Raw genomic sequence first — 15,803 nt, 5'->3', positions numbered from 1 at the left:
AAGTGTCTTATCAGCTCAGATCGGTACACACTCGTTACAGGAAAAGTCGAGTTCATGTTGAAAGATTAGAGGGGCTCGCTAATAACTAACCGTTGAAAGTCAAAATTCATTACAAAGACTTCTACCGTTATGATTAAGGGAAAGCTTAAATAAATCTACCGAGCGTGGGAGACAGGTCTGAGTGGTAGAGCTTCACAACAAGCTCAACCCACTGCAGACAGCATCTGAGATGATGATTGCTCGACAAACACTCTGTAGGTCGCTCGGAAGAGAAAAACCAAAGACGCGCTTATTCTGTCTCGAGAATCAATAGTCTTCTAACACAAGAGGAGAATTATCGGCGTGGTGGAGTTGATAAAAACCACCAGTGTTGCGGGGGCGGGGCATTTGGTGTTGTTGAGGTGTTCTTCTTGATGGAGATGTGCATATGTACTGTGTTCGATCATGTAGTGTCATCCGCAACCGGATTATGTCGGAGACTTATGGTGTGGGAGTGCGTTCTTTTTTCTTTTGCTCCTTCGTTCGTCTGTCTCTTGATGGTGGTGGTTCGGCTATAGAGTCCGGCTTCTTCGGTGGCTGTGGCTAATAAATCCTGCTTTCCGCTCTTCAAAATGCTTCTTCCCCGCATTGCGGAGCGGAGGAGCGGGTGTTCCCTTCTTATGATGCCCATCTCCGGTTAGCAGCGGTTCCGAAGACTGGGACGAGATCAATATGAAGTTTTGAGAAAGCGTCAAAGGCTTCATCATGTAGAGATATATTGGTTGACGACAGTTTGGTGCTTGGGCATATATATAGCTTCTGGGTTTAGCTACCGGGTAGTCGAGTTTGACCCGAACGGCCGCAGAGAGGTGACATGAGCGGGCAAAATAAAGTATTGCCTGTCAATAGGTATATTTAGGTTCAATCAAGACGACTGAAATCTCCCATGATAATATTCGGAAACCAATTTCCAAAAGTCTATGCTCATGTCGCTCTCTGTCATGCAAATCATATTCAAATTCTTGTAGGTCTCAGGCCACTTCACGAGCCATGTTCACGAGCCCTGCATAATCTATGCATTTGCAAATTACTGTGCTCTCTTCATTCATGTCTTGAAAACTTGAAGAACTCTGGACCCTGATCCACCAGGATGCGATGATCGGCAATCATGTCCAGCTGCCACCAGACCAATTCATCTGCAAGGTCCCGACCACGCCAGCCAAAGGAGGGTTGCAGTAGATGATTTGCGTGGAGGGTTTTTTCTTGGTCAAATTTGCACAGCCTTGGATGAGCCTCGAATAACCCGTCCTCAAGCTTTTCGAGGTCATTACGATTTGTTCCAAGAACAATCGTATTAATTCCAAGGGTTTCAGAGTCAAAACGTCAGCCTGTGACACTGATGGGCAGAAAATAGAACGGCTTAGCCTCTTCTACGATGGAAACGGACAGCCCGACATGTATTCTGTAAGCCACATACGACCGTAGACTCACCGGGGTTCAGTCTTCCATGCAGATGGATCCCTGATTGACTCTTCATCAGCTCAGAGCCCAAATCAAATAAAAGGTTCAGACAAGAACGGTATCTGGAACATACCCTTCCGCATATCCCCCAATCAGCCTCTTTACACACTCGACACAAACAGAAATGATGGTGGCCGGATGCTGAGCTGTTTTTGAGCTGACCACAGATCACGGGGATGCCGCCCTCTCCAAGACATGACGCATTGGCATCTCTGCTTCTGTCTAGTCAGCAGTGTAGTACGAACAATAGCAACCCTTCGTATCGAGAAGCATAATAGACGACTTAGATCAATGCCTGGATCATCGTAATAAAAGACCGGAACCAGAAGCATGGGGTGCTAGAGGCATTCAAGCCTCAGAATAGACCATGAAAAACCCATCGCGGAAGCCATTCGGCACATGTCCAATCATCAGACCCCCAAGTCCTCGGTCGCCATGTGGCAGCGTCACTGTGCTGCACCTCATCACTCCCTGTCTGCCACTGGCTGGCTGAAGACATCGGGTTTAGCCTCACATCGCTCGATTGAAAAAAAGCAGGGTTCCAGACACCCGCCTCTTGTTTCTCAAGTCTCCTTCTTTCGCTTCCATACTCAATAAGACAGGCATCCAGATAGCGAAGTCTGAAAGAATCGTCGAGATTGCTTCTCTGCTTAACAATCCACTTGCACAATCTTTCGAGTCACTGGAAATAGAGTCACAGATCCACCGTGAATAGTCAGTAGGGCCAAAACGGTCATGGATCCGTTGCCGGCTCGCTGGAAGCGCGGTGACAGGGGTTATGGGTACGGGGGTTTGAGCTCGAGCTATTGTTATTGCAGGCATAGCAAGGCAGATGAGATTGGGGCCAAGTTCATTTATTAAAGATCCATTTCAAGGGAGAGATGATAGGTAACAAAGGGGTGAGAAAGAAATTCAAGCCTTAGCAAGGCTTGAATGGCTGAAACTCATGGCGATGGCCTTTTGAAGCTGCACAATTGTTTCAGCAAGTTTTGTTCCAGCCCTCCGAAATCTGACTGCCCGGCCAGCCGTTTCTGGAATGAGGCCTAAACAGATCAGATGGGATGCATCCATCCCATCCACGGCTCGGCCACGACTGCGACTACGACTACGACCACAACCACAACCAGAATACCCCCGGCCGGATGACAGATCCGCCGTGAAGCCCCATACCGAGCCCTTGATGTCTCGTCATGGGTCGTCCAGACTTCAGAATGGGTCGTTCGTTCGCTAGGCTCGTAGCTCAACCTGCCCGCTGGATCCAGCCCGTCGAGTCCCGTTCTCTGGGCTGACGACCTGACAACCTGACAACCAATTGGGTCGGGAGAACAAACGATATGCGACAATCTGAAGAGCACTATTGCCTCGCCTCTCGTCCTTCATCTCATTGCGCCGGCTTCACGATATAAAAGAACCCTTTCTCCCATGTTCAAATACCTCAAAGAGAGACAAAGATCTTCCAGAGGCCGGCAAACGGGACGGGAGGAGCCCTTTGGCTTTTCGCTTTTCTGGGACGAGTTTACTCGACTAGCACAACGCCTTGCATGCATCCACCACCTCACTTGGTCGCTGTGGGCCTCTTGGTGGTACTTGATCCGCCCTTCGGCGTTAATGTCGTCATCAAGTACTCAACCGTGATCCGAAGCTGTTCTAGGGCAGCTTGTAGGGCTCTACAGTGGCTCAGAGCTCATGGGCAGTACTTTGTTTGTACCCCTGATGGGACCTTGACCGGTTGACTCTTCCACATGCACCATCAGGCACGCCACCGCAGCCACGGCCCCAGTGGACGCTAGCGAAGCTGAAGATATTTGTGTGTACAGAAAAGGAACATTTGGCCCAGCAAATGATTTTGAGTTTGTTGCTGTTGGAGATAGAGTTGCAGTGCTTCTGGCCTCTGAGAGGCCACTGAGACACAGCCCTCCTGACGGTTTCCCATCACTGAGACCACTGTAGAGCCTTGAGTAATGGCTAAGTACTCTCACCCGGGACGAATTTCCGTAGCGTACCGTGCGGATATCTAGGTTGGCACATCGGCCAAAGACAGCATCTCCCTGCTGGAGTAATGGTGCTGTCTGGCTGTCAATCGGTGTTTTGCGCTGTCGGACCCTAAGTTTGGTACTGTGCTGCGCTGTGTTGTTCGCTGTGCTGTGCTGTGCTAACCACCCCGGTCAACTTCCCTGTTTGGCCGCACCCACTCCCGCCCGTCAGGTAAGGTCAAGGTCAGACGTGCTTGCTTGCTTGCTTGCTGGTCTGCTGGCTGGTGAGGTAGCAGAGAGACAGGCACGGGTACCTCCCCCCAGTTCCTTCCGCACGCAGTACCTTGGTACACCCTCGTCTCCCGTCCTGGACTTGGGCTCGCCGCTGCCGCTCTCATTCCCTCATCATCTCCGCCCTCCAACAACTTTCTCCCTCAACTTGTTTTTTGCTTCTCAACGAGAGTTGCAAATTACAAAGGGCGTTGGAGACTCTTTGTGTGCTTTGAGGTGTCAGGATCTTTGCACTGCCTGTCAGTGACAAAACCATCTGGCGCTCCCCTTTGTCCTCCTGAATCGGAGAACGGCCCCCATGTGCCTAGCCTCTCACGCCCATCTCATCAAAACAGCGGCCTCTCTCCCAGCTCACCTTGTTGGATGACAATGTGACAACGCTCCTCGCGATTTCTTTTTTTAACTATTGCACATTAACGAATCCTTACTTCCTCGGTTACGATTCTCCGACTTCTTCTCTTCATCTTTAACCTGCGAAACCGAACGATCCAACGTCACGCTTCCGCCTAGCTTCTGCATTGATCGACACAAACATTCAACTCCGCGACATTTCCCACCCCACGGCCTACAGAGGCTCGTGATGTCCTCCAGTATGAACTCGCTCAAGGTTCCCGAAAGCGGGCTGCAGCTGGAGGGCTCGACTGGCAAGGATGCCAGTCTCCCTCCCCAGGCCTTTGCAGTCACCCTGAGTGACAATGTTATTGAGGACATGATCAAATGCGTCCAGAACGGAGATGGCATTCAACTTTCCCTTGGAGCCAACCCTGTGAGTTCAGAACCTCTTGCCACAACGGATCCAAGGCTGGCCATTTGGCTCCTGTTTTCGAATGCTAATGTGCCCGTGCCAGACCTTGCTCTTTGGGACCAAATCCCACGCCATTGAGCCACCCTCCGATTCGAACCCATATGATCTTTACCTCACACGGCCTTTCGAATCGACACGAACTGCTGAAAAGATATTATACACTGGCTCTCTGTTTGAAAAGCCATCAGGCGCTGCTTCGAAGAAATTGAAGACTGGCAAGGCTGACAACACCACTGACGGCAAGACCGCAAAGTCTAGCAAGAGCGCCCAATCAGGACGAGATTCTGACATCGAGGCTCTTCAAAATGGACTTGCGGCTCACGCTGCTTCTCGGGAGAAGTCGGTCTCACTTGCATATAGTTTTGGGATGACCATACTGACATGTTTTGAAGGACTCGCGTGGTCGACCGATTACCAGCTAAGAAGGCAGCTATCAAGAGCAAAAGCAAATTACTCGACTCAACTCCACGATCGATCCCCCAATCACCAGGCCAAGTTTCGCTCGGCTCACTTACACCCAACCCTACGACATCACAGCCCCTTGACCGAGCCAAGGGAGACCGAGCCATGCTGGTGCATGAGCTCGCTGTGCAGGATCGCTCATTTGATTACTTGGCCAAGAGGTGGGAAGGCAAGTTGGAAGACATGGAGCCGACGCTTCGAAAAGTTGCTGATGATCTTGACGATAACAACAAATGGTCATTGAAGAAGAAGTCCTGGAGAGACCTCGATGTTTGGAATTATGATTATGATACCCAAGAAGTACGACAGAAGGCGATTGACAACGCTGTTCGACAATATGACAAGCAGAGAGTCACCATCTCAGAGCCAGAGTGGGACAGACTACTACCCAAGGAGGAGCGAGGAACCGGCAAGAGTCTTAGCCGAGTGCAGGCTAAGATTACGAAGACTGTCAGCACGCCGTCAATTAATGTTGAAATGGCGGATGGAGGCACAACGCCTCGAGATAGTGGGGATTCTCAGGACGCCAACCGGCCAAGGGCTGCGGGAGAGGCTATGTCAAGGTCCACCTCAAACCCTCTTTCTACCAAGCCCAAGAAACCCACAGCACAGGAGGCCCAGGTCAAGCGTCTTCTGGGCAAATCCAAGGCCAAGACGACTGCATCAGCTGCACCCTCCAAGCCGACATCCAAGGTCTCTTCCGCTAAAGCATCTCCCACCAAGGCACGGCCCACCGCTGCGCCCAAGGCAAATGGGGGAAGAGTTCTATCGCAGGCCATCATTTCTAACTCGGACACCTCAGAAGATGATGCTGCTCCTATTGTCAAACCTAAGCCAAAGGCTGTGCCTAAACCGGCACCCAAGATGAGAGACACGGTCGTCGCCAAACCTCGACCCGTGGTAAGGGAGCCAATGAAGCAGCAGATTACGGCCAAGCGACCTCGTGAGGATGACGACTCGAGCTCGAGCTCTGGAACACCACTGTCGAAACGCATCAAGCCCAAGCAACCTCTTCCTGCCCCCCGACTTAAGCATCGGCCATCGGACGCAAGCCAGAACTCTCGCGGAACGATAACCTCAACCTCGATAAAGAGCAAGAATACGTCCCCAACGAAGTCTTCTCCCCTGGCATCATCGCCACCCACCAATGCCTCGGATCTGGAGAATGAGGCACCCGCTGCCTCGATTGTTGCGAAGAAGCGCAAGGTCGAAGGTTTCAGCAAGGGTGTCATCAAGCGACCTGCAGCATCAAGGTTTTCCGATGATCTTGTGCAGAAGGCACAGGCGTTCAAGCTTTTTTATCAAAAGTATGAGACGCTGCACCATGAGATTTCAGCGCTGGACAACCCTTCAAGCAGGAAGCTGGGCCATCTGATGGAGATGAGAGACAGACTGAAAACGATGAAGATGGAGATTTACAGTGAATGTCCCCCAGAGAGGAACTAAAACGCGGCAATAATCCGACGGAATAAGGACAAGATAGGGTGTGGGGATTTGATTTCAACGGCGTACAGCATCACGACCGGATAACTTTACAGTTAGTTGCATTTTGCATTGGGAAAACAGGATCTGCATGAACGAGCCACCTGTCGGACAGGAATGGAGCTCTCTTTGATATTTGCATCGTTTTTCTTTTTCTTCTTCTTTTTTCTTTCTTTTTCTTTGATACCACATGAGAATACAAGACAGGCCAAACGCGGCCAGACACAAAGCCAAGCCAAGGCAGGCAGTTAGATTAGGCAAAGCAAAAGCCAAGCAATACGATACAATACAATACAATACAGGACATGTTGAAATTGAAAGCATGTGAGTCATGTACGCTGCATTGAGTGACAAAAGAGACCTGGTGTTTGATTGAGAGCCTGGCTCAGTCGCGAGTAAGACCAGTTAATAGTGACAACGATGGTTGGGTAAATGGAAGGATGAAGTGGTACTATGACGTGAGGCGCATGTGATGGGGATGCGTGATTTGCCTTTGGGTTTACCAGATTGGGTCTCCAGGTTTGATATGGATGCTGCTGAAAGGGTTGGTTGCATTGGTTGTTCTTTTGAGGGTTGAGTTTGGTGGGGGCCGTACATTGTGTGTGAGCTGGTCCAGGACCCTCCGAATAAAGAGGGATTAGCAAATAGCGGCTGATCATGGATGTCCAGTTCAGAATGGGGCTGTAGAAAACATAGGCATGTCAAGGCAATGACTTTCTGTGTAGGTAGTTTTTGTAGCACGTTGCTTCATTAGTCTTTGTGCCGTTTATGCGACTGGCCGTTCAAAAACGAGTTTGGGTAAATGTTGTAGAGATACATACCTACCTCTAGCAGGTAGACAATGAACTCTATAGTATGCGACAACGCAGCTTAAAGGCATTGAATGAAGAAGGGCAGAATTCAACAACGTATCTATGTCCTACAGGCAAACTTGTCTTGAAGATGTATAAATATCCGCCCAGAAGTGAGCATCTTGATTTGAGCTTTCTCATCAACTTCGGTCTCAGTCTCAGTCAAAGCAACAGCCATCACCCACAATGACATCCAGACGCTCCCAGTTCCTCAAAGAGGCGCCCCCTGGAGGTTACTTCCCAGAACCAACATATGTTTACACTGTCCACCCTCCTCAGACTCAAGATCCGTTCCGAAATGTGCCTGCTCGTATGGCTGAAGACTACAGCCAAATGTATCCCCCCTCTTCAGCTGCAACAAACATCTTCGTTCCTGGCTGCTGCCGTTCTCGTCGCCGTGCATCTCGATACTCAAAGACCTACGAAAGCGAAGGTTCAACCAAAAGCTATGCTTCCTACGAAGACGTTCAGCCTGCTCAGCCTGTGGATCGTCTCCCACCGCGCATCGCTCTTAAGCAACTATCTGATTTTCTTCACGAAGCTGGTGTCTTCTACAACACGCAGCTAATGGACTTTGCACGCGAGCACCAACGTCAAGGCCACGACACGTCCAATGAAGCTCTTCGACAGTGGCTCTGGAACGACTGGATTCGATCTCGCGACAACCCTTCCCGTGAGAACTTTACATCTACCAAGACGAGCATTACACTCTTGCTTCGTCAGGTTGAGAGCGCCATCGCGACACCTTGGCTAGAGAACGCAGACCTAAACGTCCGATTCGACTTTAGCTATAAGGCCCTTAAGAGTTCTTGTGATGAGATTGTCAGATTGTCAGGCAAGGTCATGAGCGATTGGCAAACTTGTCGGTTTCTGGCTGTCGAGCTCAAGAATGCCCGTGTTTATGCCGACCCGGAGGGACCTGTTCTGAGACATTTGTTTGTGGGGTGGGAGAAGGGCGAACCTTGGTGATCCTAACGAAAAGAAGAGAGGTCGTTCAAGTCGCTAGATTTGTTCCTTTTTGTCTCCTTTTGTTATGTTCCTTTGTGTTTCCTTGGAGTTTACCATGTTGCTAAGATGAGATGCATGTTACTCTGTACCTGTACTGTACAGATATCTATCTACCTTAGATATTGCTAGGGCGACCAATCGGGAAGACGGTGGAGTTTGAGGTTCATAGCTCCCTTTCCCCTGGTCGATCAGCCACGTGGGCCATGCCGATCACTCATTCGAGAATGTCTGTGGCGGTGCGATACTTGCATGATGTGGCTTTAACATCAACGTTGATACATACTCATGAGTTATGATAGGTAGGAAGATAGACTTGACCCAATTAGATGTTAGCCAAAAAAAAAAAAAAAACTCAACTTTTTTATTTTATTGTTAACAATTTTTTTCCTATTTGCCGCCTGTAGACCAGACAATGTGTGGATTACAATAGCGTTCTTTATTTCCCCGGACTTCTCCTTTACCTTGTAGAAACTCCTAGTGAACAGGGACTACCTATGTTCTAGACTCGAGGTGTCTCCGATATGCTCTGCAGTGTACATAGTCTTGTGTTCCTGCTGAGGGCATGTTGAACAGTTAGTTTCCTGATCAAAACTTCTGTTCTGAACTTCTCACTCTTTGATTATTCTTTTTTGCCACACCGGCAATTTCCTTCTCTCACTTTAACTATTCCTCTCAGTTGACCTCGCCGTAACTGGCCCATAAGTGTAGAAAAGAGAGACTTTGGCTCATCATCATGGCCATTGAAGCACTCGATTTCCCCCAAATGTGGGAACGTCCCAGCTACACTCAACTTGCAGGCATTCTCCAGAGTCTCGAACTTAGCCCCCCGATCTGGAACCACAAGCGTCGCCGCTCCGAGATCATGGAGGAGCAAGAATCTCTCGCTAGCCAGCGCAAGGCAGAAGTCACTCGATATCTCTCCTCTATCATCAAGAGCCCTTTATCATGGATCGACGACGACAATGAGAAGGAGATTCTCTGGACGCAGGCAAGCAAGCGCATGTCGGAGCGGTGTGGACGCACGGCTATGGGAGAGGTTGTCCGCAGATGGCCCTTTGGGGAGGGAAATGATGAGTTCGAGCTCATCATTCGAGAACCGGCGCTTACCGGAGATTCTTTGGGTTTCAAGACTTGGGGGTCTTCATATGTACTATCGCAGCATCTTCCTCGCATGGCGGAGACATCACTATTTCGATTATTCGATGAGACGCTGGGTGAACCACGGCCTGACGTCCTCGAACTCGGTTCTGGGACTGGCCTTTTGGGTCTTGCCGCAGCAGCTCTATGGAAAGTCCCCGTAGCGCTCAGCGATCTTCCCAACATTGTTCCAAATCTCAGAGAGAACGTGGCCAAGAACACTGAGCTGGTCAACTCTCGTGGGGGATCACTCACAGTTGGCGATCTCACCTGGGGAGGGAGCGAAGACGAGGTCGACCGGACCCTGTTTGGGCAATCGAATCAGTTCAAGGTATGTTTTTGCTCGTAGAGAATCTGTGATTGCAGGGAGATACTTATATGACTCTTGCTTACAAACGATGTCTGACCCCCCCTGGTGACTAGATTGTCCTCGCGGCTGATCCCATGTACGACGATGAACACCCAGCGCTTCTCGCCTCAGCTATCAGCGACCACCTTGCCCTTGGCTCCGATTCACGCGCTGTCGTCATGGTCCCGCGTCGAGATGCCACCACCGAACGCCTCCTCGAGTCGTTCCGCCAGGCTATGCTTGACCTCGACACCCCCTTGTTTTGCGAAGAAGAGGACGAACTTGCGGGGCAGGACGACTGGGTTGAGGACGATGACGCGGGCAATGTGCGGTGCTGGCTGGGTGTCTTTAGCCGTGGTGGCTCACCGCCGTCTCAAGTCGGTGATGCAGCACCCATATAGCACTCTGACTGGGTCCAGGGCCAGTGATTAATAGAGAAAGGAAGAGTCAGGTGCTTGAAGAAGAGACGAAGTTGATAGATACGATGGAAAATATGAGACGAACTACCTTAGACATAGACACTGAGCGAGTGAGGAAGCATAGCCACAATAGAGACCAATGATTTTATGCAAGCAATTGCACACTGTTTGAGTCATGGATCTCCCGTGAACAAGCAACAGACGTTGCTTCAGGGATTAGTTCATAAGGGGCCCTCTCCTCCCTCTCTTGCGCTTCTGCTTCCTCTCTTCTTCTCTTCTTCTCCACTTCTACGCTAACACATCACAACACCTGCTTTTCTCTACACATACAACAGCTTCTTCTTTAGGAAAGCATTGATCATCACCCTTGATATACTCTCTTTTATCCAATTGCACGATTTCATCCACGTTCAAGCTACGCCAGGATTCAGTGCCAGTTGACTCGCAACTAAATGAAGTCTACTCGAGCCCCTAATCACAGCCTTTAGCAAGGGCATGAACTACGCTGATTAACCTTCAATCAAACGGTCAACGAATCTACGTAAACAATAACCTCAGACATTCATTGTCTTTTCGTTCTTCCTGAACAACAACCTTTACTCAACCGTCTATCACCTACAAGCTCTCACCTCTCACCATCGCTGATCACTTAGACATTTCTTGGACAGTTGCACCTTAGACTGCTCGACGCCTTCAACGCTTGTTCCACATCTTTGCTTATTCTCTCATTCCCTTCAAGATGACGGGAAAACCAGTTTACAAACCTGACGAGATACGCTTTGCTTTAAGCCTCATGGAGAAAGATTTCTACAACGATGCGATATCTAACGCTTTTCGGGAACGATTCAACCGAACACTGACAGACAACCAGATTCGATATTTGAGGAACAAATATGGCAAGGATCCTGAGTATGGGTGAGTTGCCTTGTGCCAAAAGGGTCTTGCCAATTGCCTTTGAGATTAACTAACCCATCTTTGCTCGTAGGGCTCCCCTTTGCAACAAGCAATCCAAGAAACGAAAAGAACGTCGATCTGACTCAGGAGCTGGTTCTTCCGCTTCACCGGGCTCAGAGTACGTTGCGAACACCGCATCGATATCCCTTTCCGAATATCTCTCTAACCTAAGAAACAGAGGATCGCCGACTGAAGCCAAGAGAGCTCGCCAAGGGGCTCTCAAAGCTTTAGCAGGGCCTTCTGGGCAACCTCCATATCAATTTGAATCCCTTCCAACGCAATCACCAGTCAAATTCGAAGACATAAAATCCCCTAGCCTGTCTTCTGGCCCCTTGTTCTACGCAGCACCAATGGCTCAGATGGGAAACCTTCATTCACCACATACGAAGCCATATAGCCTCTCCCCGGGAGCACTGGCTCAGGCAGGCTTGGGTCCTATGCCTTTAGCTAACTCCTGGCAGATGCAAGCGAGGGCAAACTTCAACACCGAATTTTCCCCGGTCAACACTCATTTTGGCCAACACCAAATCAAGTCACCAGAGCAGCGAAGCTCTGAGAACTGTAGCGTTTCATACCAGACACCTCATCAGTCACCTAACGTACAGCATTCATACGCCTCTTATCTGAGACAGCAACCGATAGCTGGCTCTCACCCACCAGTCTCATCTCCACAGCAGACCGTGGTTGCGGGAGGCGGAGTCTAGGAGCCATCCGCTACCCAACACTCACCGTCCTTTAACATGGATATGCCCCTATCCAACTTTTCTCAGCTTTCCGACTTCGTGTATCCTCAGCAGGTATCACACATTGAAGAGCATAAGCAGGAGGAGTATTATGAGACGTCCAGACGGGATGATGTCGCCCCGGTGTATTGTGAAGAGTACTTCGAACCAGCTCAGCAAGCGTCTGGACAAAGCGAGCCGCAAGCCACCCAAGATCAGGATGAGGAAACTTCAGAGCAGAAGATTTCACAAGATCGTAGGCAATCTGCTGCTTCGGGTACTTCTGGCGACAGCAATGAGCACAAAGCTGCCAAAGCAGGGTCCTCACACGACCCCAAGAACTAGAGCAGTGACGACGGGGATCAATGTGACGATCGATCCAAGGTGCTCAGTACCACCTGGGGTCTGAAGTTGCTATCGCCAAGTCGTACCTCTGGGGTGGTGGCTGAATTATCCAACATTGTATACTATACTTGACATAGCCCAGCCCCTGGGGACTGGCCGCCTCTCAAATACCCCTACTCCTTCTCCGTGATAGATCTGGGCCTCTTTGTCGCTCTTCAAAGCAGTGATTCGTCATCCTTTGTTTGACCTGTCCACAGGCAGAGTCATACGTTTGGCGAAAACCAACAGCTGAGCATTCTGAGACCTGTTTCACAAGGCTGTGGACTTGATACATATCACGAGGCGTATAGGCCTGTCGCATGTTAGAGTTGATACCCAAGCTGGAATCCACAGAACTAGATAGACATAGACTCGGTTTGGATACCTAGTTCTTAGGTCACTTAGCATAACGAATTAAATAGCTTGCACTTATCTCAATCCACTCGTGCTATACATTAAATCATAATATCTTGATACAAGCTTGGAGATCTGATTTATCCAAATATTTCTGGCCTTACCCTCCAGCTCTCGTATCATCAACTCGCCCGCTAGAGCTTTCCAACAGGGTATCTCGTGCAAGTAGAAACGAACAGACCACCGCATAAATCTCTTCAGAATGCCTCCCCAATCTCCGATACAAAAATTGTGATGTGTGCGTAAAGCATGCTGGCATAGAATAGCCCCTAAATCCTTGTGACTCGACTCCCAAAAACTCTTCAGAATGAAATAACATTAGACGTAACGTGGCATAAGTATAGGCAATTCGACGCACCATTGCGTCGAAATAGAAGGTTATAAATGAATATGGCTGAATAGTATGTTTACACCACAATGCTGACGTTGCGACGGGTGTCGACCTCCTCAACCGGGAATTGGAAAACAACCTTGAAGAGATCTCGGAGATATGCATACCGCTGGGAACTCTTCATCATCATCTGAATACTCTTGGCCATCTCCTGGGCAGTAACGCGCTTGCCTCGGGCTGGCAAGGCGTGATGTCTTGGAATTATGGCGTCGGTAAGGACGGAGTTTTTGTACTGTGATAGCAATGTTGAGTGCGAGATGAGGGACCCAAACGATCCAGGAGGGAGATCCTGCACAAATTTCTGTAATGCGGCAGCTGCAGCTTTGGGCTCATGAATGGTATCACGATTGAAGCCAAGATTCATAGCAGCTCGGAGAACAAGTACCTTTGCACGCGTCACATTTGCGTCTTCTGATGCAGCTGTAGTGGTGGCTGTGCTTGAAGTCCTGGTGCTGCTCTTTGAGTAGCTAGAAAGATTGGACGCGCTACTCGACCACCGACCGCGGCTATTGTCACTAGGAGTACCTAGGACAAGGATGTTGGGCATTGTTGGCGAACGACTCTGTGGAGAGATGGGAGTGTCTTCGAACTCGGTTACAGGTGTTTCTGGAACAGCTGGGTTTCTTGGTTTCTCTTCCTGCCGACCACTCTTGACACTATCGTGCCTCGAATGGACTGAAGATGGGTTTGATCCTCGACTCTGCCGGCCGCTCTGATCACTAAGATGCTGAGGGAATGCGTGTCCGGCTCGAGGTGTTCCTCTATCAGGCCGAACTTGTGTCCAGCTGTCTCGGAATACATCGCAGAGCTCCCAGCAGGCTTGGACAGTAGAGCTCAGCAGCTCCTCATCTGGCGGTCTTCCATCCCTTCTGTTCTGCCTGAGATTGAAGAGCATCTCTGCAAGTGCCCAACAGGCCCTGAGCAACTGATCAGTTTCCTCGGCCAGATCACTCCGTTGCTTCATTAGTCGATGGCAAAGCGCGATATAGAAGTCCAGTGTGCGTTCTCGGAACTGCTCTGGTAGGGTCCCATCCTGGGCACTATAGAGGCTGCCGACTTGTTAGAGTAAGAATCATCACTTATTAGTTGCACTTACTGGTTGTTGAGCTCAAAGCTAACACGCAAAACCGAGTCCGCTGCTTCATCATTACGCTGCCGGACATCAAACAGCGCTTGGCAGAAATCGCGACACAAATCAAGGTTGACCTTGACATTGAAATTGCTCACGTCCTCATCTCGACTGTGGTACAGCCGCTGACAAAGTTTCCAGCATGTCCTCCATGCTTTTTCATGGGCATCGGGAATGCCATTTTTGCCAAGAGCACGGTTACGATTGATTGAACTGAGCTTGGACAAACTGTTGCACAACGTCCAGCACTCAGCAAGAGTTGTTCGTAGAGTCTCGATCTCGTCTTGTTGCTGTGGTATCGGCATGGCTTCTGATTCATAGTCTTCGTCGTCACCCTCAGCCTCGGTTTGTTCGTCGATTTCTAATCTGTTTAGCCAAATCCGGTGACAAAACCGGTATTTACTTACTCTCGAGACTACTCGTACTACTCGAACGTAACCGGGCCCCATCGTCCAGCATGGATTGCAGGTCTTGAGCTCGGGGTGTGGCGCTGTCGATGCTGTACCGCACAGGGTTCACATCGGTTAAAATCGGAGGTCGAACGGGATGAGTCGATGTCTGTTGACGGTTTAGTATATGAGATACATTTAGGTCACGGGTAGCAGACCTTCTCTTGTCCGCCATTGAGAGAGGCTAAGCTTTCAGCTTCTGATTTTGGAGATGTCCTTGGACTTGGCCCTTTGTGCTCCATGGCTGGAGGTGCGGCGGCAGCTGGAGCAGCCTGAATTGCGTTAAACGTGTTGTATACAGGATGGCTATGAAACTTACCCAGCTGGAAAAACTTTCTGGTGCATGAATGACAGAAATAGCCTCCTCGTTGCTGGACTGGCGCACACTCTCCGGTAAGTTAGTTGTGAGCATTAAGAGCTGTGGTCAAGTTAATTCATAGCCCAGAATATCAGTGGTGCCCATTGTGACTGACCTCCGACCGTCGGGTAGCCTTTCTATCACTAACTTCCTTCTCAATATCCTCTGAGACATCATCCTCGATCTCGGTCGTTTCAGTACCATTAGATGTGACCGGAGAAGGACCCACAATGTCACTAGGACTCATGACATTGTAGGAGCTACTTGACATGCGATTGACAGAATTGGGTCGAAGTGAGGACGAATCGGTAGCAGGAGGAGGGGAAGAGCTGAGTGACATGGGTTAATAGAGATTCCGAGAGGTTTCACGTCAAGCGCATAGCTTCCAAGGCAACATACAATGGTCTGAATGGAGAGCGACGGCTCTCATTCTCTGTGGGCGCAGACATGTCTGTCTGAGGGTAAACGAAGGGGAATTGTAGGCTTCCAGTCGATGACCTCAAAGGGGCTTCAAGGGCCATGACGGGAACGTGAAGTTTCTAAATATTGAGCTATCCTGGCGCTGGTAGTTGAGAGCTCCGACGGCAGAGCGGACCTTAAGACAATTCACAGCTCCAACCAAGCACCGACGCAAGAAAGCCTTACGATGCAACTATCACAGGGTTGACAGGTAATCGGAATCTGATGCAGGAGATAGATTCGAGAATACCAACAGCTGTCGTGAC

The 15,803-nt window shown here is 49.7% G+C and overlaps 6 protein-coding genes across 6 annotated transcripts; 5 read left to right on the top strand and 1 right to left on the bottom strand.

Moving 5' to 3' along the window:
- Nucleotides 1-4,356: 4,356 nt before the first annotated feature.
- Nucleotides 4,357-6,477, top strand: J7337_001335 (uncharacterized protein; the record flags this gene model as incomplete). Its single annotated transcript, XM_044819077.1, has 3 exons — nt 4,357-4,530; nt 4,613-4,908; nt 4,962-6,477. The coding sequence occupies 3 exons, from the start codon at nt 4,357-4,359 to the stop codon at nt 6,475-6,477; spliced, it is 1,986 nt and encodes a 661-aa protein (XP_044686779.1).
- A 1,073-nt stretch (nt 6,478-7,550) lies between these two features.
- On the top strand, nt 7,551-8,333 carry J7337_001334 (uncharacterized protein; the record flags this gene model as incomplete). Its single annotated transcript, XM_044819076.1, has 1 exon — nt 7,551-8,333. The coding sequence occupies one exon, from the start codon at nt 7,551-7,553 to the stop codon at nt 8,331-8,333; it is 783 nt and encodes a 260-aa protein (XP_044686778.1).
- Nucleotides 8,334-9,105: 772 nt separating this feature from the next.
- On the top strand, nt 9,106-10,259 carry J7337_001333 (uncharacterized protein; the record flags this gene model as incomplete). The annotated part of the gene is made up of 2 exons (XM_044819075.1): nt 9,106-9,840; nt 9,933-10,259. The coding sequence occupies 2 exons, from the start codon at nt 9,106-9,108 to the stop codon at nt 10,257-10,259; spliced, it is 1,062 nt and encodes a 353-aa protein (XP_044686777.1).
- Nucleotides 10,260-11,016: 757 nt separating this feature from the next.
- On the top strand, nt 11,017-11,935 carry J7337_001332 (uncharacterized protein; the record flags this gene model as incomplete). The annotated part of the gene is made up of 3 exons (XM_044819074.1): nt 11,017-11,192; nt 11,263-11,349; nt 11,410-11,935. 3 exons carry the CDS (start codon nt 11,017-11,019, stop codon nt 11,933-11,935), a joined length of 789 nt encoding a protein of 262 aa, XP_044686776.1.
- A 36-nt stretch (nt 11,936-11,971) lies between these two features.
- J7337_001331 (uncharacterized protein) lies at nt 11,972-12,298 on the top strand (the record flags this gene model as incomplete). Its single annotated transcript, XM_044819073.1, has 1 exon — nt 11,972-12,298. One exon carries the CDS (start codon nt 11,972-11,974, stop codon nt 12,296-12,298), a length of 327 nt encoding a protein of 108 aa, XP_044686775.1.
- An 860-nt stretch (nt 12,299-13,158) lies between these two features.
- On the bottom strand, nt 13,159-15,599 carry J7337_001330 (uncharacterized protein; the record flags this gene model as incomplete). Its single annotated transcript, XM_044819072.1, has 7 exons — nt 13,159-14,191; nt 14,239-14,632; nt 14,679-14,829; nt 14,879-14,992; nt 15,040-15,138; nt 15,194-15,407; nt 15,478-15,599. 7 exons carry the CDS (start codon nt 15,597-15,599, stop codon nt 13,159-13,161), a joined length of 2,127 nt encoding a protein of 708 aa, XP_044686774.1.
- Nucleotides 15,600-15,803: the final 204 nt, after the last annotated feature.

The sequence above is a fragment of the Fusarium musae genome, chromosome 1, assembly GCF_019915245.1.
Source record: "Fusarium musae strain F31 chromosome 1, whole genome shotgun sequence".
Taxonomy (NCBI): domain Eukaryota; kingdom Fungi; phylum Ascomycota; class Sordariomycetes; order Hypocreales; family Nectriaceae; genus Fusarium; species Fusarium musae.
This window is presented reverse-complemented; position numbering and strand designations above follow the sequence as displayed.